The following is a 22,920-nucleotide window of genomic DNA, read 5'->3' as shown; positions in this document are numbered from 1 at the left end:
CTAATGCTAGCCAAAGCAGCAGTAGTTACTTGCCACTGGTACCTGAAGATGTAGTATTTTCAAATCTGTGTAATCCTTCCATCTATTAATATATAAACATTTTAATGTCTGACACATTTCCCATGCTTGAGTTTAGAACTTCAGGTCTGTGTCTTTGTGACGATCGCTTGCTACCACAGACATCTTTGCCCTCTGTTGAAGGCTGTTTCCTTTCTGGTGTGAAAACCTGTCCTGGGTGTATGTTGGGAATAGCACTAGAGAAAAAATAAAGCTGTCTTCTAAAACAAAGATGACAATCTCTGTGTTCCAGATAAAATTTTTTGCTCATTGAAGCTTTTTGTAACATACTTTGGGCTCTGATCAATTAGAGTATATATTTCACTTGTTCTTCCTGCAGTGTGGATTTGTAAATCTGTCACACATTCTGCCCCGGTTCTCCCGTTACCTTCCCGCAGATGTGCCAGCACAGATTGCAGTGATTTCTGACAGACTCGCGAGCGTCTTGGGTCACAGCGGTGATGAGAATGAAGTTGCTACTTTGAATTCTCCCATCCAAGTTGACGTTTCCTCCCCCAGGCTGGAACGTGGCCATCAGAGTGTGAGTACCAGCTGGGGCTGGGCAGGGGAAAATGCATCCGGATAGGATGTGTGAAAGGTTGCTTTGTCTGTAGAGAACAGGAAAAACATTCTCCTTTTGTCTACCTTGTGCCCTGCACAGACTATTCAGATGTTTTATCCTCCTGGAAGTTGTTGGGTGATGGCGAGATCTCGAGATATCTTCTATGGAGCGATCCGGTGATGAGCGAGGCTTTCTCCACCAGCCTTGTCTAGATACTTCTGTGCTGGGATCATTCCTGGGCTGTTACAGTGTTAACTTTCCATCTCTTCTTAGTGCTGGTGGATCTGTACAACTCGTGAACATCACCAGCAATTTGTCTCCTTGTTTTAATGTTGGGAAACATAATGTATAGGCAGTACGAACTAGATCCAGGCATCCAGCCCCACAAGTAGGAATTAGCAGTGTGTCTCTTATTCCAGGTTGTTGATCTTCTGCTGACATCATTCTGCCAAAACCTAGTAGCTGCTTCCTATTTTAACCCCCCGGACAGGTAAGATGCAAGTAACACTGTAGGGAAATGAAAACTTGTTAATATGCTAAAATTCCAACACTTGTCTAGAGGTGAGGAGGGACTTGTTCGTACCCACTGTGCCAGGCTTGCACTCACAGACTGCTCTAGTCTGAGTTTCTGTAATCTAAGAACCAATGCACTTTAATGTAAATGTGTAAATAAAACATTTCTGCTCTGTCATTACTGATCCCTTCAGAAAAAGGTGGCATTTGGCTCTGATTTCTGCTTTGTGACAATCTATAAAACCTTTCCACAAATACCATGTGCTCAGGTTGACATTTTCAGCTCAGTGGTGGGGAACGAAGCAAATTCTTTTTATCTGGGAATTACTTGCTGGCTGTTATAGCCATCTCCTTCATGATGTAACAGAGGTTGTAAACATCATGGTCAACATTTCAGTGTAAAATTGCTTTGTTGGAAAAAACCAACGTACTGACATGCTGCCCATGATCCCAGCAGCTGAGGGAGGTGGCTGCTTCTCTGGGGTGCAGCGCGCTTTGGCAACCAGTGTGTCTTTCCCTCCCTTTTACACTGTTTTGCCCTGGAGCTGATGAATCTGTATTGAAAACCTGTGCTGGACATTGTTCATAAACCCAACTCCCCTTCCGATCTCCTCTGAGGATGTGTTTTTCTGTCACCTGGGTGGGAAAGTCCCTCTGTCCTTCCCTTCCTCTATTTTGCAACAGGACCTGGTCATATTAATTCCCTTTTGCTCTTGCTTTGTGTTTTTTTTTGATCCCATTTATTGCTCTGACTCTATTTACCTTGTGCTCTGTGTCTGACAAAAGCTGTCGGTGCCCCAGGCAGCTTCCTCCTCTCCCTGTTGTCACCTCTTTGACGATATATGAATATTATCAAGTATTCGAGGCAGGGCACTGGTGGAGTTCGTGTCTTTGTAGGGGTCCTCTGCTCAGATACTCCAAAAATGACACTTCCTCTGAGCCTGTAAATGGAATGATAATTGCCCTGTATTTAGAGACAAGCATGGCTCAGGTTCACTGTGTTTAAGTATTTTTAAATACCCCTTCCTGTACTAGGGATACAAAGCAGCAGTGAAGAAAGCATGTGGTTTTTCCCCTCTGCAGGCAGGGACCATGTCTCTCCTTGTTGGTGAAGATGATGTGTGGACACAGGAATCTCTTACCTGCCCTCCTGAGCAGGCTCTGCCAGCTTATTTATCACCAGGTTAGTTTTCCAACCACAAATTGTGTGGTTATAGCATACTAAAGGCTGTCCTAGCTCTGCTTCCCGAGCCATGGGGCACGTACCTGTCTGGATTGCACTGCTGAGGGGCTTCACTAGCTCTCAGGCTTCCAAAAAAAAAAAAAAAAAATCTAATTTCAGACAAATAGTGTGGGCTTACGCTCAGGAATGTGAGCTGTATGTGTTCCTATCCTAGAGAACTGCTACAGTAGTAGGTTAATGCGTTTGGAGATACATTATAACAGAACAGCAAGTTTGTGAACATAGCAAAGAGAAGATAGTCAAATGCTTGATTTCCGGTCTTCCACATTGAATATTTCAGCTGTACACCTTTTAAAAATAAAAGTAAGACTCCCAAATCTGGGGGTACAACAGTGCATGGTTTTCCTTTAAAGAACTGTTAGTTTCATTTCCTTTACCCCATGATATTGCAAGTGTGAATTAAAAGGCTGATAGACTAGGTTAGCGGTCATGGAAGCTAAAAAGCCTCGAGAGTCTCAAATTCTGCTAGGCTGAATATACAGGTAGTTGCTTCACATCACTGTGCTACAGAAACAACCACATTTTGCTGCAAGTTGACCAAAGGCAGCTGCACAATTTCAAGGAAGGAAGAACATGTTTGATGCAACCGGTGTCTCTCATCTGCTAAATTGATATCACTGCACTAATTACTCAATGGAAAGAAGCAATGTTCTGCTACTTGATTAATTCTGAGGTTTTTCTGAGAAAGGTTGTTTTGTTACAAATGAAATGTCTCTCTTCAGTTCTTTACTTCTGGTTGGCTTGCAGGGTCCTTCCCTGGATGACGCTCACATTTTAGGACTAGCAGCTTTTGTGATCCACTTAAGTGAATCCAGAGCTTTAATTCCTGAAGTGGAAGCCAATTTTGGGATTTCCCAGCCTGTTCCTGGAAAGGTCCTTTCAGTTTCTGAGTACTGGAACTCCTTGCTAGTGTGCAGGACGGAAGAGTCATTTGTCTTCTGCCTGAGGTGAGATCACGCACCCAACACGTCCTCTTTGGTTTTGACTTCGGACTTTCATCGGTGGGAAAATATATGATTGAACCAACCAGATAATGGAATTCTTTCTTTTTCTCTATCAGGTTTTGCACTGCAGCAGCATCTTATCTCATGTGCAAGTTTTCATCCTGTTCTCATGAAGATTTGTGTGCCTTGCTTCCTCCTGACCTTGTTAAAAAGGTAAAAAGAAAAAAAGTTTTGCTATTACTTACAAGAAAGATCAATCTCGGTTCAATCTCCTGCTGCAGACCCCTGTGCAACTATTACTTGTACAAAGAAAGTGATATAAAAATGCATCTTTGCACCCTCCCATCTTACCACCTTGTGTATTTGCTTGTTTGGCAGTTTCACACAAACAGAGGTTGCACTGGGCTTTTTCTTGTGGTGGAAATGTGCAGAAGTCGGTTTTGTGCCTTTGTTTTAGCTGCAGTACCTCGTGCCACGGCTGAGCTTGGAAGCTCGGGGAATCCTGTGTGAGGAGGCTAACACGGACCCCGTCTGGATTTCCCTGTCACAGCCCTCGCTGAACTACAGGAGAGCCAGCCTGTGTTTATGGAAGCAAGCACGCTTTCAGGAGCTCTTGAAGGAGGAAGTGTTCCAGGTATAAATCTTATCCGTGACTCAAGTTCATGCTGTAACTCTCATTTTTCAGATCTGTCCCCTGCAGTTTCCTTATTGGTGATAAAAAGCTTCTCGTAAAAAATTTAATGCCTGCAATGTTGGTCTGACAGTTGGAAGATGTGTGCGCTAGGTTATGTGCTCAATGTTACTTGTAGATTTTTTATGACGATAAGGTAGAAATAGAAAACTAGAGGTAAAGCTTGTGTGTCCTATTCATTGCAAAAGCAGAAAGCTTGACAAGATATACCATATCAGTAAGAAAATGCTCCAGAACTGTAGAGAAAAGGCCTGTCCGTAACCTTGGCTTCCTCCTGTGTACTGTCTGCGAGGCGATGGCGAGTCACGTAGCTGAAAATGCTTGCTGGCTCCTTTTGGAGCTTCATCTAAATGTCAGCGTTTGCCTCAACCATCCGTGTATCTGGGGTTGTTTGGCTCCGTCTTGCTGTGAAGCAGGTTAACGTCTCAGCTATTCTCTTTATACCAGCCTTGCAATGTATCTGATTTGTCAGGATTTCTTTTTTTAACCTAGTTCATATAAAACCAGTTTGTGTTTGTGCAGAGGAGTTTGTCGTGTTACTAGAATGACTCCTTGTGCTTGGCTAGCTTGATGTACAAGGCTAAAACACCTTCGCATTATACCCTTTCTTTGATGCTTATCCCAGTCTGTCTGACTATGGTGCTTTGTTCATTTTAGCATTTATTTCTAATAACGTGTTCGTTCTGGTATCTGGACGTTAGGAAGATGAGCATGTTTAGAAATGTCAAAGGACTGGGTGTGTGTGAGATGCTTTATCGGCTCGCTGTTAGTAAATTTTTGAATGCCAGTGGGATTTAATTAAGGTTTCTTGCAAGGGAAACAGTCCAGGAACTTCCTTGGGTTGATGTCTCCAGTTTCGTATCTCGGCATCTGCACGGGATTGTGTCTGGGTGGGGGTGAAGGTGGGTTTTATGGTGGGAAGAAGGTGGCTGTTCTGCACAAGTTACTTGCTGTGTTCGTCTGCCCTCTTACCCAAAACTGGTGCTTTTCCCAGTTGTCTTTCAGAGAGTGGCTGCTGCTGGAGCTGGAGGTGTACCCTGAAAAGGATATTCTCTCTGCTTCAGAAAGGTGAGTGCAGAGAGGCACTGTGGAAAAGGGAATTGTTCAAGAGTCTTTCCTACTCAAATTAGGAAAAAGCACTGAGGATCAGGAACTTGACAACTAAAGTTAATAAACAAGCTGCTGCAGGACACAAATGCCTGTTGACTATTAGTTTGTCCAGAGTGCAAGCAATGCTAGAGCGAGGTGTGTGTGTTAGCGTGAGGAGATTCACAAGACAGCCTCTGGCCTGCATGCGCAGTCCTTCCAAATAACTTTTCACATAAGTAAGAGGCGGCTGGTGGGTGGCTCTTTATATCTGCACTCACATGGGTGCTTGTGTCTGTCATCCCACCCCACTTTGATGTGTGAACTTCCTTTTATTATACATGAAAGGATGGGCACCATTAAAAGGCCACGATAGGCTTCTTATCTTCTCCTTTTCGCTCTTGCAGACAGGATTTCCATCACTGGGCCATCTATCAACGGTATCTTCCAGCACCTTCTGCTTCTGGTGGCTGCGATGGAGACCTGGAGAAGGCCTGTGGCGTTATTATCAACACCGTCCTGGATTCCTCACAAAGGTATTCTGTGCCAGGACATGCATTTCTGCAGAAGCAATGGTTCTAATGACCTCGCAAGCCAGGAGCCGTGAGCTTGTGCCTTACACGGGGCTGTGATTTCTGGAGTGGAAGCGATTCCTTTCTGGCAGGGAAAGCCGGGAGGTGGCTCTGTGTGACTCACCAGTCTCTGCATAAGAATCTTGCTCTAGGTGACAGAGGTCTGGGGCCGAAGTTACAGATAGTCCCTAGTCTGTCTGTCTCTTTTAAGTTGAATTTGTATTCAGGTTTGTTCGGCCAGACAAGCATCAGTGCCCCTGAAAAAGTGGCTGAAGCTGGAAAATAAGGAGGGAGGGTTAGAGGAGAATTGCTGTCTCACCTACAGCTTATTTAAGGAACATTAATGTCAGAGCTTTGTGTTCATCTGAAGCCATTTGACTTTATTTGAATTGTGTTCCTGGGCTGACAGGGTGAATTACCTGTCTCTTGATTTCAGGTTGGACTTGGGTGGCTGTGGCCCATCGAAGATGTCGGTCAGGCCTGATATTCTCTGCAGGCTGCAGGTGATTCCAGACTTTGATGCGTATCTGTATGTTCAATCCTTCAATTTGACCAGCTAAAGTGTTTCTTAATACCTCAGTGTATGTGAGGCTGACATTCGGTTCTCAGATGTCAGCAGTGGCAGGGAGACTGAGAGAGGGATATTTTTCTTATTGATCTCTTTGTCTTACTTGAGAGAAACGATAAGGGTTTGAATGCAAACTCGTGTGTAGCCCTGACAAACCCCGTTTCCCCCCTGGTTCCCTCCCTGTGTAGGAGATGGTGCTGGAGCTGGGGTGTAGGCCAAAGTCGCTTTCTGGCTGCTCGGATCTCCGGAAACACTTCTTATTTGAGATTCTCCAGGAAAGGCTGAAAGACAGAAAACGTGGCTCAGCTTTGGGCGAGCAGTTGTGGAGGCGGCAGGAGCTGCTGCTGCACAGGAGGTAAATGCAGATCGAGATGGCCCGGAACACCTTGAGCAGAACTGCTGCTCAAAGCAGCTACCGTGTGTACTCATGCAGTGGAGTGACCTCTCTGATTCCACGGCAACTGAAAAATGACACTACATGTCAGTAACAGTTGTGCCAGGGACATTTATTCCCGGGTACCCACATGAATTAGCTGTGCTCCAGTTTGCCATCCTGGGCTACGAGTCCCCCCAGCCAGTAGCCTGGATTTCAAAGACCACACATCTGCATGGACTCCATTTACAGCCAGCAATGCTCATAATGCCACCACTTGCATTAACCATCATTAAATTGCTCTACTTGCTGCTGTAATCTACGTGTGTGTTTCCATTTTTGAGCCATTGACAGTATCTGTGAGAGTGGTGTGTATATATATTCTGTGATCTCATTGAAATGCAGGTTCTTTTCTGGTCATTTGGAAAAGTTCCTTGTGCAGTTTCTGTCATCGTGTTTGAGATCTGTCACGTTTGACATACTCTGAAACTCCCCTGAATGCAAAAGGCATGAGCACTGAGAGTGTGGAGTCTGATTCTCTTCTTGCCAGTAACCTCAGTTTTGTTTTTATTCTTCCTTGCCTAAGGATTCTGGTGGAGCTCCCTGCGTCGGCCCTGATCGTGACTTTTCGAAAAGGGAAGAAAACAATGCTGGACTGTGAAGACTTTTTTCATTTTGTAAACTCGGAGCTGGTACGTGTCGTTAGCCAAATGACAGTTTCTTGTTGGCAAATGCTCTACAGAAAGCACTTTAACTTGGCTTTAGGACAGGAGTTAAAATGCAGCCAAACTTGAAACAACCTTGTCTTATATCAGAGCGTAGGGAGGTTCAGCTCATTATGCTCGAGACTTTCCAGCTCTGCGGAGGTGCCCTCGGCACTGTCTGCTGCAGGATGACTTTTGGGCTCATCCATTTGGAATTGCGGTGGCATTTTACGCTGTTGAGAGAGAATCCTTGGGAAATGGTGTATGCAGATCTGGGTGGAGCCAGCCAGCACATCGGTGGCATGGTCCAGGGGGAAAATCACTGGTGGGTTATCGCAGAGCAGCTTGGTCGTGGCTTGGCCAGTTCCTGAGAGTTTTTCCAGTAGCGTTGTTTGCGACAACGTATGTCCCTGGTGCATGCACATGTGCAGAAGCCTTGGGGACGTTCTCCTGTGTGGACACATCGTCCTTCTGTGCCACCTGCTCTTTGTTTCTTGACAGCAGGTTAGAGAGGAACCCGCAGTGTTCCTGTGGAGGCCAAGGAGCAAGGACCTGAGCTCTTCTCCAATTCCTCTCTCATGCCAGGGCGTTAATTTAATTTACTGTGTGTAGAGTGAGATCCTGCTCATCCTCCTGTGTTACGTACACAAGAGAAACATTCAGAAGCATCTGTGCAGCTTCCTGGGGGCAGATCAGTCGACTTGCAGGTCCCTAGAGCGCTGGTTTGTGTCCCAACGGCCTTTTCAAGGCTCCTGCACTGTCATTAGGCACAGCCAGAAACCTTCATTCATTCCAAGATTGTTAATCAAAATGCCACTGCCACCCACCAGTGATATGTCGGGCCCTCGGATTGGCTTGCTAGTGCTGGGACTGCAAAGCTCTACCTGGTGCTTCATATGGAAAGGAAGTTTCTGTGTTCTGAGCTGATAATTCAGGATCTCACAGGGAGATTTTGTGCTGTGCGAGTCCTGCTGTGCCAGACACCCAAAATGTTTTAAGAAAATCGTAATTCAAAAGGGAAGGAATGATTTTGTATTTTCCTTCTTCTCTTCTCGCAGAAGAACGTCTGTTCCAGGGGGTACGCACTCTCCTACGACATCACCGCCCACTTCTTCAGGGTAATGCTGCTTTTGTCACTGCTCCGTTGTCCGTCCTGGCCAGGGTAGATGTTTCTTTACCAGGATACCTGACTAGATGCTATTCTTAGCAAGGAGATGTGCCATTTGTACCCTTGTTTTGAGAGTTGCTGTTGAAAATTCCAAAAAGAGCAGCAATCCAGGAAAGTGAAGAGAAGGAGCAGGAGGAAGGTAGTGGCAGAGGTTAATTGTAATACAATATACAGGTTGGGGAAGGAGAAGCCGTTGGGCACACGGTTCTTTTGCTGGACCATGCTGACCCCTACAGTTACCTCTGATTAGTTTACAGGCGGCTTGGGGAGGTATTAATACTTCAAAGCGCATGTGTGTGTAGTCATCTGGTAATTTATCCTCTTCAGGGCCTGCTGAACGCCAGCGTGGGCTGTGAGGAACCAGCAGAAGGGGTCAACAATGTTCTTGCAGCGTGTCAAACCAAGTGTCCCGTTGTGCTCTTCTCCGCAGCGGTAACTGTTCACATTTCATTTTAAGAGTGCTACATGAAAATTCAGCATCAGTTCAGAGCATTTGTTTTAAACTTCACTTAAAGTAAGCTGTGAAGTGTGGGGGTAGTAATTCTTAACGCCTTTGGAAAACTGCAGTGTTTTAGTGCCCCTGGTGCTGCTGATCCCAGTGCTGGGATGGAACCTGCCTTGGTTTTAGAGCGTCACTGCAGAAGTGGGACAGGGGCTGTTCAAGAGTGAGAAGCTGGGAGACTTGTCTTGGTTTTGGATTCACTGTGGAGGGGCTGGTTGTTACATGCCAAACAACCAGAAAGTCCATAAAGCACAGCTGTTTTTCTCTCTCGTATGTGTAACTGCTCATGCACTGTTTTACACGGGGATACATGTTTTTGTTGCATGTGGTACGCGTGTACATCACCTTTTGCAGCACAGTTCCTTTGTGATGACTGGTCCTGCTAGAGGAGTTTCAGGGCGCCGTGGTATGAACACGGTCACAAATGACCCTCTCTGCATTTCCAGGATGTGAAACTCCTCACGTTTCTTATGTGTCCATGTACAATTTGGACTTTTTCATTATGGAGGGGGAAAAAAAAATACCCTTTTGCCGAGTACCTGGCTGAGGTAGCATGCACACAACTCCGAAGTTCACCACCACTAATGCTGCTGATTTCTGCCTCTCTTCCCAGCTTTGGTGGCCCAGGCTGGAGCCGGTACTTTGCTCGCAGTGGAGGAGGCTCTTTCTGGCTCCTCTTGCAGAAGAACTGGAGCGGCTGAGGGAAGGGCAGTCCGCGGCTGCCCGGTGTGTGCGAGGAACGCGCGGGGCTGCAGGCAGTAGAACCGGCTCTCTGCGGGATCAGCACCCGGCACGGCCGCTCCGCGGGGCAGGCGGGGGTTCCGCAGGCTGAACAGAATGCTGATGGGGACTGAAGCGTGTAGGACAGCTCTGCACAGATCCCTTTGCAGAGTTTAAACTCAAAACGGGTCATTATAATTATTTAGTCTGACCTCGCGTGTGATATGGGTCAGAGTGTTTCACCATAAGGAAAAGAGAATCTTTTCAGAGGAGACTGGAAGGCAGAGTTGCTGTCAGACAGACACTGGAAATCCCTTTAGCACAGTGTTGAGTCATTCCGTGGAGCTGCCGCACCCTTTGCTCCCTGGGCTGGCTGAATCTCTGGTTTCATGGAGCTGCTGACTGCTCCTCTGCTGTATGCGGCCTGTTCAGCAGCATGCACCTGTTCTCCAAAACCTGGGAAATTAGCACAAGAATCTCCTCGCAGGTTATAGAAATGTAGTAATGACATCAGGTGTAATAGTGTACACACTTAACTACCTATCTGATGCCTGACAAAAGACATTTAAGAATGCTGCTGTCTTCCAGACTTTTATGTTTTAACCTGTCTCCGTGTAGCATCCAACTGCAGGAAAAAAAAAGAGGTGTTTTTTTTTGTCGTTGTTGTTGTCCCAATCACAAACTTATACCCATTGCCCAAGCCCCTGATTTCCTCCTCATTCACAACTGTGATTTATTTTATTTTATTGATATGCTGATTTTTTGCTTCCTAGCTTCCTTTCCTCAGGAGCGGTTTTCCCCCCATCCAGCCCTCCCTGGACGTCGGCCGCCTTCCTCCACTGCGCGGTTCAGCAGCAGTTGCCGTGCGGACGAGCGAGAGACATGCTGAAGAGGCTGGGGACTGACGCAGAGCAGGCAAGGCGACACATTTCACATGTCTGCTCTTCCCTACGCTTGAAAACTAGAAGGTCTTTAACTGAGAAATGATTGTCCTGAGACGCAGCCATATCCTTGGTAAACCCGTTTGTCAAATCTTGTTGGTGGCTAATTGATAAACTGTAAATTACCTGGAGCTAAATACTTATCCTAGAGGCCAAGTTGTTCCAAACTTGAACTTTTAACTCAGATACTGGCTCCTCTGTGAAGTCAGGGAGGACAATTAAACAGCTGCTTTAAAAACTGAAGCTGCAGAGAGCGCTGCGGAGGTTGAGAGCCCAGTCCAGGCGTGCCAGGATCACCTCTCCCTCTGATGAATCCTTGTGGGTTTTAGCTCGGGCAGCTTGGCTGGGAGGTAAAGGAAATGCAGAAAATTTGTGAGACAGAAATGGAGGCATTTTCATGGGGAAGATGTGCTGAGAATCCCAGGACCAGACCTCCTGAGGGTTTTCCCAAATCCATTCTGGGAAATTCCTGCCCACTTCACCGTGCTCGGTGCCCTCGTGCACAGGAATTCTCTGAGTGCTCTGCTGAGGAGGGAGCTGAGCTGCTGCCCCCTGCTCTGTCACTTGATCTTCCAGGGGACAGCTGGGACCAGAGCTCAGCGTCCCCGTGCTGAGACACTCGCAGGTAGATGGTGTTGAAGCGGAACCTGTGCCCGACTATTCGCTCCTCAGTTTTATCGCTCTGGGCAGCAGTTACGGTAGCAGCTCCTCTCGCTATTTACACTGGCCTGGAGCCAAAAGCTGCGAGTCAGAAACTGGTGTCACTGAGTTGATACGAGCAGGTGGTACATGCACAAAACCAGCAGCTTTCACCTCAAAAATCATCCTTGAGACAGGAGGACGCCAGGAAGGGATGCAGGAGGGATCAGAAGAGCAGTAACAAGCGTATGATAGGGCAGGCTGTGGACAGAGAATTGAGGGTGGAATTTCCCCTTAGAAGCAATGAACAATGCCAGGCTGCAGTCTGTCTGCTTCAAACACGCTGCCGTCCCCGGGGAGGAACGGCAGCGCTTGTGGTTCATCCAGGTCCATCCTGGGAACGCACTTTGTGAAATGTTCTTTCCCGATGGGAAAGCACAAGTACCGAGCCACCGTGGATACAACTAACAGCGATCTCTTTGCCTTGTAGCTGCTTGTTTCTCTGCTGTTCTTCTCGCTCATGGATCTCATCTCGGCAAAAATAGGACCAAAGGTGAGTTCAGCCCTGAGAGAATTCTTGTGACACTAAATATGTCTCCGCTTGGTTCGCTGCCTAAAAATGCTTTGTAGTGGCACTGCAAAGGCTGGTGGCTTGTTCTGCCAGAAGGAAGGGATCAGCAACTCCCAGACAGAGCCTGCTGAAAGCCCGTCTGTTCCTATCAGGTTAAACCTGGATTTTGCTCTAACGGACATTTCTCCCCTTTCGCTATGGCAGCTTTTATTTCTCTTCCTGAATGACTTATTATTTTTGTTTCCTTGTTCAGACTTCACGCCTCCCAGGTAGCGCAGGAACCTCATCTCTCAGCTTTTGTGTTGCATTTCACATTTGTTAGATGACGTTTTTCCTCAGGTTAGAAATGTACGTGGTATTTCACAGGAGAAGGGCACCCCAGCAAGGAGGAACATCGGTTTCCAAATGATTTAACATTATTAAATGAAGGAGCAAAGATGACAAGGTTCTTCCAGCAGCTGTTGGCCCCAAGCACCCTCCTGCCTCTGAATGCTTTTTGCTGTTTTCTCGGCTTGGAGGCGCAGCTGCTTGTGTAGTCACCTAACAGATTAGGTTGGGGAGCAGATTCAAGTTAAAAATCATCATTTGGCATCATTGTCTGTCTTTGGGGGAGTCTGGAGGAAGAGTCATTGGGTAGATAAACTTCTTGAGCAAACAGATCTAGGAATTTCTTCCAAGTAAAATTAGTAATGCAAAAAAAACAGCCTCAAGAGATGCTGTTGGTAGGTGGGTTCAAGAGCCTCAAGTTGCACCAGGGGAGACTGAGGTTGGATCTTGGGAACAATTTCTTCCCCAAAGGGCTGTGGGGCATTGGAACAGGCTGCCCAGGGCAGTGCTGGAGTCACCATCCCTGGAGGGGTTGGACAGACGGAGATGAGGTTCTCAGGGACATGGGGTAGTGCCGGGGATGGGGTAACAGTTGGACTCAATGATCTTAAAGGTCTTTTCCAACCAAAATGATTTTGATTCTCAGCTGAGCCCTGGTCTGGCTGGGGGATGAAGGCATCGCCTTGTAACTAAAGCCTAAGACAAACGTGACCTGTCCTTTCTGACACCCAGGAGGGAGTGGATTTTCAGCCATCTCTGGAATGGTCACTGGAGATCTTGCAGTGCCTGGAGGAGAGGGGCACGTCCTGGCTGCTGCTCTTCCCTTCGGCAGAGAACGGTGAGCATGTCCTGTCCCCGAGGGGTGCAGACGTTTGGTTTGGTGCTGGGCCCGCGTGACCCCGTGCTTTAACACATGTACCTGTGAGAAGGAACCAATGGGCCTTTGTAAGAGCATGAAAAATGCTTCCTTGAGTAAAAGCTGAGAGCACTCAGCTGCCACCCTGCAGTGTGGTGGCCCAGCTGATGACTGGGGATGATGACACTCAGTTTTGTCCCCTCTAGTAGAGAGATCTCCTGAGGGGACAGCTGGCTCCTGGTGGGGGTCCCCACACCCCAGCACTGGTGTTAATTGTGGGCTGGAAGGAAACTGCAGCTGCTGTACTGGTCTGCAGGGTGGTGTGAGGAACCACTGGGGATCTTAATGCTTTTCTCTGTCACAGACCCTGGAAAATACCGTGTCCTGCACAGCGCAGCCTCGGACCGTCACATCCAGCTCCTGCCTCTCGCCTTCTACAGGTACAGAAGGTCCTGCTGGGGAGGGAGGTGTCACGAGGGAGGACGCGACGGATGGTTTGTGGGGTAACTTCTGCTGGGCTGTGAGCCGAGCCCTTCCCTTGGCTGTGCAGGAGACAACACTCGATCACAGCAGGAATGTTGTTTAAGGAGCCTCAGTTCTTTTGCTGGAAGTTTCCTTTCAGCTTTGTGCTCAAACAGGGGTGTCCCCAGCTGTCCCCTGCTCCTGGCAGTGGGGTGACCCCGCACACGATGGGATTTGTAACATGGACAGTGGCACAAGCACCTGCTGTGCTGGGCTCATCTTCCCGTGCCGGGACGCTGAGCAGCCACGGTGTGTCACCTCCAGCCTCACCCCTGCCTTCCGCCCCGAGCTGCTCACCCGAGAGCCGCCCTTCCTCCCCGTGGTGCTCGATCTGTATGTCCAGCTGCTCCGGCTCTTTGTGGAAGGGAAGGACTTGCCACAGTCTGATCAAGTAGGGGAGATCCCGGACCTCGCAGAGTGTGTGAGTAAAGCTGTCTCTTCTTTTTTTTCCCCCTTCTTGCAACTCTGAATCCTGTTCCTCATCCCTTCCCCTTGCAGTGTCCCTCTTGTTCCCACCTTCCTGTAGAAGCAGACGCAGCAGCTGTTTGCACCTTGGGGCTGACAGAAGCCGCCGGTGCTGCCATCCTGCTGCTGCCCGAAATCTGGGCTGTCTGGCCGCTGTCTGTCGTGTGCAGGACCTCGGGGTGACTGCAGTCACGGCTCAAGTCATCGTGTGACTTGTGAACAGCCCTGGGTGTGGCGGTTCCTGTGTCACTTTTGGTGGCAGGGACTGAGGGCCCCAAGTGACATGCTGGGCCTCAATTGCCCGTGTCTCTTCTCCGTGTTCTCCAGGGGGATCCGGTGGAGCTGATCGCCACAGCTCGGCGGTTCCTGCTTGGCGCCATCCCACGGTGCTCTGCCCGAAGCTTTGGGAACATCCGACCGGTGTGTTTGAATTTTTTCTCCTGTGTGATTGCTGCTCCTGCCTTTCCTGGGCACAGATCCTGTGCGGGTGCTGGCTGCTGAGCCCGTGACACGTTTGGGAGCAGGGCTGCAGCCTCTGGCTTTCTCAGCAAGGTTAAACACTGTTTCCTTCCCTCTGCTTAATGCCTGGTCTTGGGGGAAATATCAAGCATGGCCAAGTGGCAGGTGCTGAAGTTTCCCACCAGCCAGGAGCCCGTCTTATTTCTGTGTGAGCTGGCAACAGCTTTGCCCTCCTCTCCCTCTGCAAAACGCTTGGGTGCTGCTGGAGCTCGCTCTGAGGCAGCACGAGCGAGTCAAACACCGTCTGCTCCTCCTCTCCCCAGCTCCTGTCTGCGTGTGAAGAACTTGACCCCGAGCTGGGAGCCACTCTCCTGTGCTTCTTGAAGCCCGAGGCAGCCGTGGAGCTGGAGGAAGAGCTGCTGCTCTTCTGAGGGACGTGCAGGGCTGAGCAGGACACCCTGACTCTGCAGGAAAGGACAGACAAGGTGCCACCTTTCTACCAGTGCTGTTTCTTTCAAATTAACTTTGTAAATAATTTATTACAAGCATAACCATGAAGCTTTTGTTACAATAAAAAGTAGGTTACAAATTTCAGTTTAGACTTGCTTTGGGAATCATAATTTTTTTTTTTTTCAAAACAAAACAGCTGCTTTTAGTCACTCCACTGCTCCTGTACCCCAACAGCCACCCCAGGGCACTTCTGTACAGGCAGCAGCTTGCACAGGCAGGAACAGTTTTGGCCAACTCTGGTTTCAGAACTGTGCGCGTGGGGAGAAGGGGACACCAAAGGGTGCTGCCACCATCCCCTCCCCAGGGTCAAGAGACTCTTAGTACAACACTGCTGAATCGGACGTGAGCATGGAGAACCACAGCATGATAACAAGCTTTTTCTGAGCAAGCTGAAGCTAATTCCACCGAGTTCTTTGGGAGACTAAAACGTAGATTAAAAATCTCCACTCTGCGATACAGTTTCTACAGGGCTGGACAGGGAAAGCATCCCCGTCCTCCTCAGGTGGGCTCCTGCTGCGCAGTCACTTCTGGCTTTACCGCCTGGCTCTCCGAAGTCCCTGACGTGCTGAGGAGAAGGGGCTCTGGCTCCAGGGGCTTGGCCTTGTCCTGAGTCTGGGTCAGAGGATGCACCATGGACATGTGGACGTTCAGGTTATGTGCCTTCTCGAAGCGCTTCCCGCACTGGTCGCAGGCGAACTCCAGCTCCGTCTCCGCTTTGTGTTTGGTCATGTGGTACTTGAGCGACGCGCGCTGCCGGCACTGGAAACCGCAGATCTCGCACCTGCAAGGAAATGCTGGGCCTGAGCGCTGAGCCTGGAGCTGTGGCCGTGGCCTTCGCTCCTCGTCACATGGAATGAGCCCACAAGGAGGAAGGAATCTTTGCTCCCGAGGGTGGTGAGAGCCTGGCCCAGGTTCCCAGAGAGGTGGTGGATGAACCACCCCTGGAGACATCCCAGGCCAGGCTGGATGGGGCTCTGAGCAACCTGAGCTGGTGCAGATGTCCCTGCTCATGGCAGGGGGGGCACTGGGGGAGCTGGGAAGGGCCCTTCAACACAAACCATCTGTGATAAGCTCTGGAGCTGGGGCAGGCAACGTGGAAGGACATTTAAAGTGACTGAGCCAGGACCCTTCTGCTCCAGCAAGGTTCATGTCACAGAATTACCCTGTGCTAAGAGCAGCAGCCACAAGAGCTCAGCGGAACATCCCTGCTCCTTCTCTCCCTTTCCTTAGCTACGAACGGAGGGTTGGTTTGCACTTACTGGAGGGGCTTTGCTCCTGAGTGCCGCATCTGATGGACCGAGAGGTGTTTGCGTTGCTTGAAGGTCTGTCCACATTCATCACAGATATAATTGCGTACCTCTGCAAGGGAAAAAGGGAGAGAGTCAGTGATTCTGCCGAGTTCTCCACACATGAAACACTCACGCACAGAGTCCAAATTCCTCCCCCTGCCTCACATTCCCCCATGCTGGCTCGTTACAGGCGAGGCAGATGGTTCTACACCCGCACAGAGTCTTGCACAAGCCTCATGCAGCAACTCGCTGGGTGTCTGTAATGCCTGTCACCGGCTGGGACACACCTGTATGGATGAGCTTCACGTGACGCTGCAGGTACCGGTCGATCATGAACACCTTGTTGCAGCCAGGATGAGGACAGGGCCTCTCCCGAACCTCCTCGTGATGTTCTTTGATGTGTTTCTGCAAAGAAAGGACAGAGTTTCCAACCCCTGAGTTGCATTTTCCCCAGTGACAAACATGAATGTCCCAATAAACGAGACCCCCATCTTGGCAGGCTCACACATCAGCACTGCTTCTCTGTGAAAAAACAGATATTTGCACCCCAATCTGTCCCCAGCAGCGGGGGCTTTACCAGGACGCAGTGTGGCTCGCTCCCGGGGCCACTGCCAAGCCAGCGGCTGATGGCCAGAGCAGCACATGGAGCCAGAGCAGTGCCCAGTGCGTTTGGGAGCACAGAAAAGACCTCGGACTTGTGGCAGGACTTTGCTTAGCAGCTCGTTGCCTCCCACAGAGCGAGGCAGTGAATTAAATCCATCAGGGACCCTTTCTTCACATGGACACTGCTCCGTAATGCTCAGAGCTGTGGGCCTGAGACGGGAGCGAACCCCAAACGCACCTTCATGCCGTCCGCCCCTCTGTAGACCGCGGTGCAGCCCTGGTAAGGACACTTGTAGATGGTGGGCAGCTCCTCCCTGCGAAGCAGAACCCGCTGTCAGCTGTGTGCACACGCGGGGGTGCTGCCCCCCACCCCTGATCTGCGGTACCTTTCACATTTGATTTTTTTTTTCCAGCCCGGCTTAGGCCCCGGCTTCTTTCTTATTTTGGGCTCTTCCGCCTTCTTGCCTTCCTTGCTGTCACTTTTCTTGCTAGATACTCTGCAAGAAAGGAAGAAAGAGGGCGGTTTAACACTTGATCTTGGTTTTAGTCCTCCCAACTAATTGTCCCCAAGTGTTAAGCCCGGCCTGACGGCTCAGCCTGGTGCATGACCTGGCAATGCAGGGGCCAGCGTGAGCCGAGCTGCTGGACTTAGTGCCAGGGATGAGGGACGTGGCCACACTCCAACCTGACGGGAGCTGCGGGGACACGGGTGCTGCGGCAGCGTGAGGACCGAGGCCACAGAGAATGTGATGACGCTGGCCCAGCTGAGCCCAGCTCAGCAGAGTGGGCAGAGCTCTGCTAACCCTGCAGGAAGCAACTTACTTCTTTTCAGGGTATGGCTCGAAGGAGTCGTCTGAAGATGCCACGTTCCGCTTCTCATTTTCATCATCGCTTAAGAACTCCCTGGGAGAGAGAAGATGCTGTTACCGACACGGCACCGGCAGCAGCCGTGATACGTGTTCTGTGTTCCTGGTGCATCTGTCCCCCCGCCACGCAGCGGCCGAGGCTCCACGTGTTCTCCCCCCATAACCTCCCCGAGCAAACACAGCACGGTGAATGTGGCAAAGAGCAAAATCCGGCCCTTTTACCATCAGATCTCTGCAAGGATAATTGAGCCACTGTCAGGAGAACAAAAACCAGCTGTTACTGAAAAGATCTATTATGGTTGAGGGATGTTGCCACCTCTTCCTGTATTGGGATAAGCAATTTGTAGAGCAAGAATGCAATATAATTGTCTGGTGCAGGTTAATTAAGCTGCAGGTCATTCTGTGTTTTCTCATATGCAGCAGCCACAGAGGTTTGGGTTTTCCTTTCTCCTCCTTTTAAGCCCTAAGCCATACAAGAAACGATTAATTCTGAAAACAGGAAATGGGCAATAAACTGTTGGGGCACTTTTACTGTGACAGCTGCCAGATTTAGCTGACACACCAAAATAGGCCTATGCTCGGCCACTGGCTACTTCATAGACTGAGAATGACGATTCCATTATCGGTTATTGATGAGCCTCATGTTAAACCCCTACAATAGAGGGATTTAGCCAAATCTTTGGCCAGAAAGACTGCTGCGCTGCAGAGTCCATCCCACTCCCCATTGACTGCTCTCCCTGGGAGCCAACGGGGCAATTTCTCCGAGTGCCGCCTGTCGGTCTCCTGCAGCCCCAGCCCCCGCGACCGAGCAAACCCCGACGCCGCCTGCACGGCCCCTTCCCCAGAGCACGGGGGGGACCGAAACGGGAGCAGGTTTGCTGGAAGCAGCCAGCAAACAGAGACACGCGCGTGCAAACACACGTGTGCGAACACACGCATGCCGCTGTGCAAACCCCCCCGCAGTGGAGGCATTGGGGGGCGGCGGGGTCAGCGCTTCAGCGGCGTGAGCTCCGGCACAGCCGTGGCAGAGCCACGGCCCCGCGCCGCCGGGGCCTCGGGGACCAGGTCACCGGTGGAGAAAGAGCTCTCCGAGGTGGGTCAGTCATACTGGCAAAGAAGACATTTAGGCTATTTGAAACCCACTCTTCTCTCACCCCTCAGAAAGGTCACTGAACTCGTCTTTTACCCGCTCATCCGACGGTGCAGCCAGAACCTGCTTCCCACTCAACTGTCCTGGGGAGTGAAGGAGAGAGAACACGGTGCGTTACGAGGAAAAGCAGCAAAAACCGGCCAGCAGATATGGCTGCGGAGAAGGAACCGACCGCTCCGGGTTCACTCGTGGTGGCTCGTACTGCGTGAATACATGTGTTCCCTGACAAGTTAATAATTATTTAAACCAAACTCTGCGTCTTGTGTGCTCGGAGACCGCTTGCCCTGCGCCCTGGGGACCGGGAGAGCCTTGACCATGGAGGTCCCACCAGCATCTTGTGGTTTCCCCCATGACACCCAGTCCATAACCCAAAGACTCATCCCCAAGTGGGTCCCAGCTGCTGTTTCTCTTCCACCTCTCGTGGCTGTCAGAGACAAACACAGCCCGGCTTCTGCAACTCAAAATCGCTGTTAACTTCCCTCTTCTGGAAGTGGCGTTTGGGGGTTTCAGTAGTAAACCCATGTTAACTTGGCTCACAGGCCAGCCCACCCAGCTCCCGCTGTTGGGCATCACCTGCAGCCGCGGCAGGGTGAGGGAAACCCCTCCTTGCTGGAACATGGACAGGGTTTGGATTGAGTGGAAAGAAACCTCTGATAAACATGATGCCAGAGAACCAGTGACTGTTCCACACTGCTTGACAGGCACACGTCCCCGGCAGAGCAGGGCAGTGGGGTCTCACCCCCTCGATTGGGCAGAAACAGCGCCCGGGGTGAGGAGAGCGGCTCGTTTTGTGTGTCGTGGTCGGCTGAACCCGCGTTCCCCCTTCACCTCAGCATCCCCCATCAGAGGTGACTCTCTGGGCAACCTGTGCTCCCCGACAGAGTCTGTGTCCTCCCTGGGCAGCAGGAGTCCGCGAGGAGGGTCCCAGTCCCAACATCGCTCCCTGTGCTGGCTCTTTGTCCCTCTCCAGAGAGAATCGGGCGGCGAATCCCTTACCTGTGGCACCGCTCAGCGGCGACACGGGCTGCGGCAGGGCTTGCTCCTGTACGGAGGCCACGCTGTCCAGTTGTGAGTGAGATGAATCCCTGTTCTGTGGCAGGTCGTTCTCCGCGTTCAGCGGTTCCGATGTGGTCCCTTTGTTTGCGGGCTGCTGGCAAGGGGTTGTCCTTACTGGAGCGTGCTGAGCTTTGGGAGCAGAAACAGCCTCGGCGTTGTCTGCCCCGTTGTCAGTCAAGCGCTGCGCCGCGTTCTTGTTCCACTCCCGTTTGACGGACAAGGCATTGTCAACGAGCACTGTGCTACAGTCTGAATCCGTATCCATGACGTAGTCGTGGCCGTCGCCGCAGGCCCAGACGGCGCGGATGATGCCGCAGTACTCGGAGGAGAGGACGCTGCGCAGGCTGGGCACCGCGGGGCAGCTCCCGGCGTGCGTGTGCGCCCACGACACCAGGCTGTGCAGGCATTGTGGGCTGGACGTGATCAGGTCCACTGGTGGGGTGACAGGCAGCATGGGCACAGTCAGTTCCCAGGGCCAGCAAAGGGCATGGCCACCCACAAGGAGGGACAGGGAGGGACCCGCCACCCCCCTGGGGAGGGGACAGGGCTGGGGACCACGGCTGCGCTGGGCTCATGCATCCGAACGCAGATGAGAGACACCCGAAGGTGCTGCAGCTGCAGGCACTGGGACATGGGTGGTCCCGCTGGCTGCCAAGATTATTGATTTTACAGCTGGAAATGCATTTTACAGCTGAAAATGTATTTCTGATTGCCCCTTAGTGCCCGATTGCCCCCCAAACCTGCTCTGCCTGCTTCTCGCATCCCTGCCATGGCCTGTGCCTGGTGAGCTCAGCTCGAGGCAGCCGGTGCCAGTGAGGACCGTCCCACGGAGAGCCCGTGGCAGTGGGAATCGGCCAGAGCGGGCACGGCAGTGCTGAGGGGTGCAGGAACGGCCCTGCCGGGGGTCATTCCCGCAGCACACGTAAGCCCCAGCCCTTCCGTCAATGGTATCACAGAAAGAAAAGGAAAAGAGCTCCGGGAGCAGAGACTCACCCAGACAGGAGGCACCTCCTTCCGTGCCTGGCTGGGCCTGGCCCGCACTGCTCCTACAAAAACCAGAACAGCATAGTGGGGTCTCGGGGGTTACGGAGGGACTGCGCACCAACACGCGGCAAGTTACTGCTCCTGGGAAGGAAGAACTGCCACGTACTTTCCTTTCGACTTCATGTGGCCTGTGGGAGACGCGTTCACCCTCTGGATAAACGTCCTGAGGACGCTGCGGCATTTGTAGAACTGAGCGTGGCATTTCTTGCAGACGAACTGGGGGAGCGCGGGGTCCTGCCGCACCGCCACGCCGACCAGCCGCTGGAAGTCGCTGAAGAAGACCTGGTCCACGCGGCGCTGCTTCTCCGAGTTCTCCCCCATGACCGGCACCTTCCCGAACGCATTGCGCAGGCTCCTGGACGAGAACTTCCCGTGGCAGAGGCGACAGTACCCGGTGCTCAAGGCTCTGCCGATTCCTGCTGGGGAAGGATTGAACTGGGAGCACGGCAGCCGGCTGCGCCCGAACGCACCGGCGTGCTGGGAGCTGCTCCCCTTGCCCCGCCGCCTCTGGCTTCAGTGTGAGCACAGTGAAGCCGGGCAGGAGGAGCGAGATCTTCCCCGCGACCCCCCCGCAGACTGAGGTGCCGCATCACAGCCCGCTCACCCCAAAATCAGCCTTTCGGCCCCGACTGCCCCACTGGAGGAACCTCCTCCCAGCTGCAGCGTTCCTGGGGCTCGCTCACACGTTTGTGCTTTTGCAAACGCCATCCCCAGCTTAAGCAGTTCTTCTCCCTCCCCAGCGTTTACCTTTAAAGTGTCTATAGGCAGCGGTCACATCCCTCAGCCCCTGCAAGCCTGAGACCCCTCAGCACTCGCAGCCCCTTAGAGACCCCCTGACCGTGGGCCGGAGCGGGGCAGGGAGCCGGGATCTGCCGACCCGGAGCAGCGGGGCAGGACACAAAGCGTCTCTCCCGCTCCCGGTTCACCGACCTGCCGCCCCCCCACCCCGCAGTGTCCCCGCTCGGCGGAGCGCGGCGCCGGCTCCAGCCCCCGCTGCGCGCCGGCCAAACTCCCCGCGGAGCCTCCTCCCGGTCCCGGGGGACACGGCCGGGCCCTGAACCCTCCGCCCGCCCGGGACGGGGACAGCGAGGGAGCGGGTCCCGCCTGCAGCCCCGGCCGTGGCGGGGACCCCGCGACAGCCCGCGGAGCGACGGCGGGTCCCGGTGGGGACACCCGCAGAGCCCCGGGGAGGGGACAGCGGCGGGGACGGGCCGGGGGTGGCTGTGTGCCCGGCCTGGGGGGCTCAGCCGTTGTCACCACCTGTGGTTTGTCCCCAGACAGCCGCTCGGGACCGCTCGGCGACCGCGCTCATCTCCCGCCGCAGCCCCGCCGGCACCGGGAGGTTCGGCCGCCTCCAAACCGGACAGCGGCAGCGGGGAGGGTCCGCGCCCGTTCTGCCGCCGCACCCGCTCCTCGCCGGGGTATTTACCGACGCCGGGAGCCCCGGCTCCGCCGCGCGAACGGGCAAACCCGGCGCGGGCAGACCCGCCGCCCGAGCGGCTGCCGGGGCCGCGGAGCCCCGGGAACGGGGCCGGCTCCCGGGGAGAGGCGGCGGGGGCGGCTCCTGCCCGCCGGGGCCCGCCCGCAGCCGCTGCCGGTGCCGCGCCCGGGGCCGCCCGTGGCCGCGCTCCCTCCCGCCCAGGCCTCACCTGCCTCCGGGGCCCCGCCGAGGGCGCCGGGCCGTGTCCAGGCGGCGGTCGCCGGGGCCCACCCCGCGGGGGGCTCGGGGGGCTCCTCCGCCGCCTCGGTGCCGCGGGCCGCCGTGCCGGGCCGCCGCCGGGGCTCGGGGGCCGCCGCGCCGGGGCCGCCCGCGGCCGCCAGGAACCGGCCGCGCCGATCGCGCTTCATCGCCGCCGCCGCCGCGGGCCCGGCCCGGCCCGCCCCGCCCGGCGCAGCGCCCCCTGCCGGCCGGAGGACCC

General features: G+C 52.7%; 2 protein-coding genes across 3 annotated transcripts in view; one reads left to right on the top strand and one right to left on the bottom strand.

Annotated features, from left to right (window-relative positions):
* The window catches only part of FANCA (FA complementation group A), a 34,389-nt gene extending 19,352 nt beyond the window's left edge, over nucleotides 1-15,037 (top strand). For both annotated transcript variants that reach the window (XM_065640735.1, XM_065640736.1), the window contains exons 23-43: nucleotides 456-598; nucleotides 1,039-1,109; nucleotides 2,216-2,315; nucleotides 3,123-3,322; nucleotides 3,436-3,532; nucleotides 3,777-3,953; nucleotides 5,005-5,078; nucleotides 5,504-5,632; nucleotides 6,105-6,171; nucleotides 6,425-6,591; nucleotides 7,196-7,301; nucleotides 8,372-8,431; nucleotides 8,809-8,913; nucleotides 9,597-9,709; nucleotides 10,477-10,618; nucleotides 11,774-11,836; nucleotides 12,914-13,019; nucleotides 13,402-13,477; nucleotides 13,824-13,950; nucleotides 14,352-14,444; nucleotides 14,807-15,037. In XM_065640735.1, the coding sequence (XP_065496807.1) occupies nucleotides 456-598; nucleotides 1,039-1,109; nucleotides 2,216-2,315; nucleotides 3,123-3,322; nucleotides 3,436-3,532; nucleotides 3,777-3,953; nucleotides 5,005-5,078; nucleotides 5,504-5,632; nucleotides 6,105-6,171; nucleotides 6,425-6,591; nucleotides 7,196-7,301; nucleotides 8,372-8,431; nucleotides 8,809-8,913; nucleotides 9,597-9,709; nucleotides 10,477-10,618; nucleotides 11,774-11,836; nucleotides 12,914-13,019; nucleotides 13,402-13,477; nucleotides 13,824-13,950; nucleotides 14,352-14,444; nucleotides 14,807-14,914 (2,324 nt within the window). In that variant the 3' untranslated portion in view covers nucleotides 14,915-15,037. The remainder of the gene's footprint in view (nucleotides 1-455; nucleotides 599-1,038; nucleotides 1,110-2,215; nucleotides 2,316-3,122; nucleotides 3,323-3,435; nucleotides 3,533-3,776; nucleotides 3,954-5,004; nucleotides 5,079-5,503; nucleotides 5,633-6,104; nucleotides 6,172-6,424; nucleotides 6,592-7,195; nucleotides 7,302-8,371; nucleotides 8,432-8,808; nucleotides 8,914-9,596; nucleotides 9,710-10,476; nucleotides 10,619-11,773; nucleotides 11,837-12,913; nucleotides 13,020-13,401; nucleotides 13,478-13,823; nucleotides 13,951-14,351; nucleotides 14,445-14,806) is intronic.
* Nucleotides 14,992-22,849, bottom strand: ZNF276 (zinc finger protein 276). The gene is made up of 11 exons (XM_065640737.1): nucleotides 22,651-22,849; nucleotides 21,108-21,417; nucleotides 20,951-21,003; nucleotides 19,898-20,389; nucleotides 18,906-18,984; nucleotides 17,708-17,788; nucleotides 17,272-17,382; nucleotides 17,124-17,199; nucleotides 16,570-16,687; nucleotides 16,253-16,352; nucleotides 14,992-15,774 (listed from the first exon to the last, which is right to left on the bottom strand). Exons 1-11 carry the CDS (start codon nucleotides 22,847-22,849, stop codon nucleotides 15,492-15,494), a joined length of 1,902 nt encoding a protein of 633 aa, XP_065496809.1. The 3' UTR covers nucleotides 14,992-15,491.
* Between the last annotated feature and the right edge of the window lie 71 nt (nucleotides 22,850-22,920).

The sequence above is a fragment of the Caloenas nicobarica genome, chromosome 9 (genome assembly GCF_036013445.1).
Source record: "Caloenas nicobarica isolate bCalNic1 chromosome 9, bCalNic1.hap1, whole genome shotgun sequence".
Taxonomy (NCBI): Eukaryota; Metazoa; Chordata; class Aves; order Columbiformes; family Columbidae; genus Caloenas; species Caloenas nicobarica.
This window is presented reverse-complemented; position numbering and strand designations above follow the sequence as displayed.

Bases quoted from the DNA above. Each gene is read 5' to 3' on its own strand.
- ZNF276 (XM_065640737.1), bottom strand. From the start codon at position 22,849: ATGAAGCGCGATCGGCGCGGCCGGTTCCTGGCGGCCGCGGGCGGCCCC. The intron at 17,200-17,271 runs GTACCGCAGATC...TCTGCTTCGCAG, and splicing joins AAAAAAATCAAATGTGAAAG to GGAGGAGCTGCCCACCATCT. The intron at 16,688-17,123 runs GTGCGTTTGGGG...CTTTCTTTGCAG, and splicing joins GAGGGGCGGACGGCATGAAG to AAACACATCAAAGAACATCA.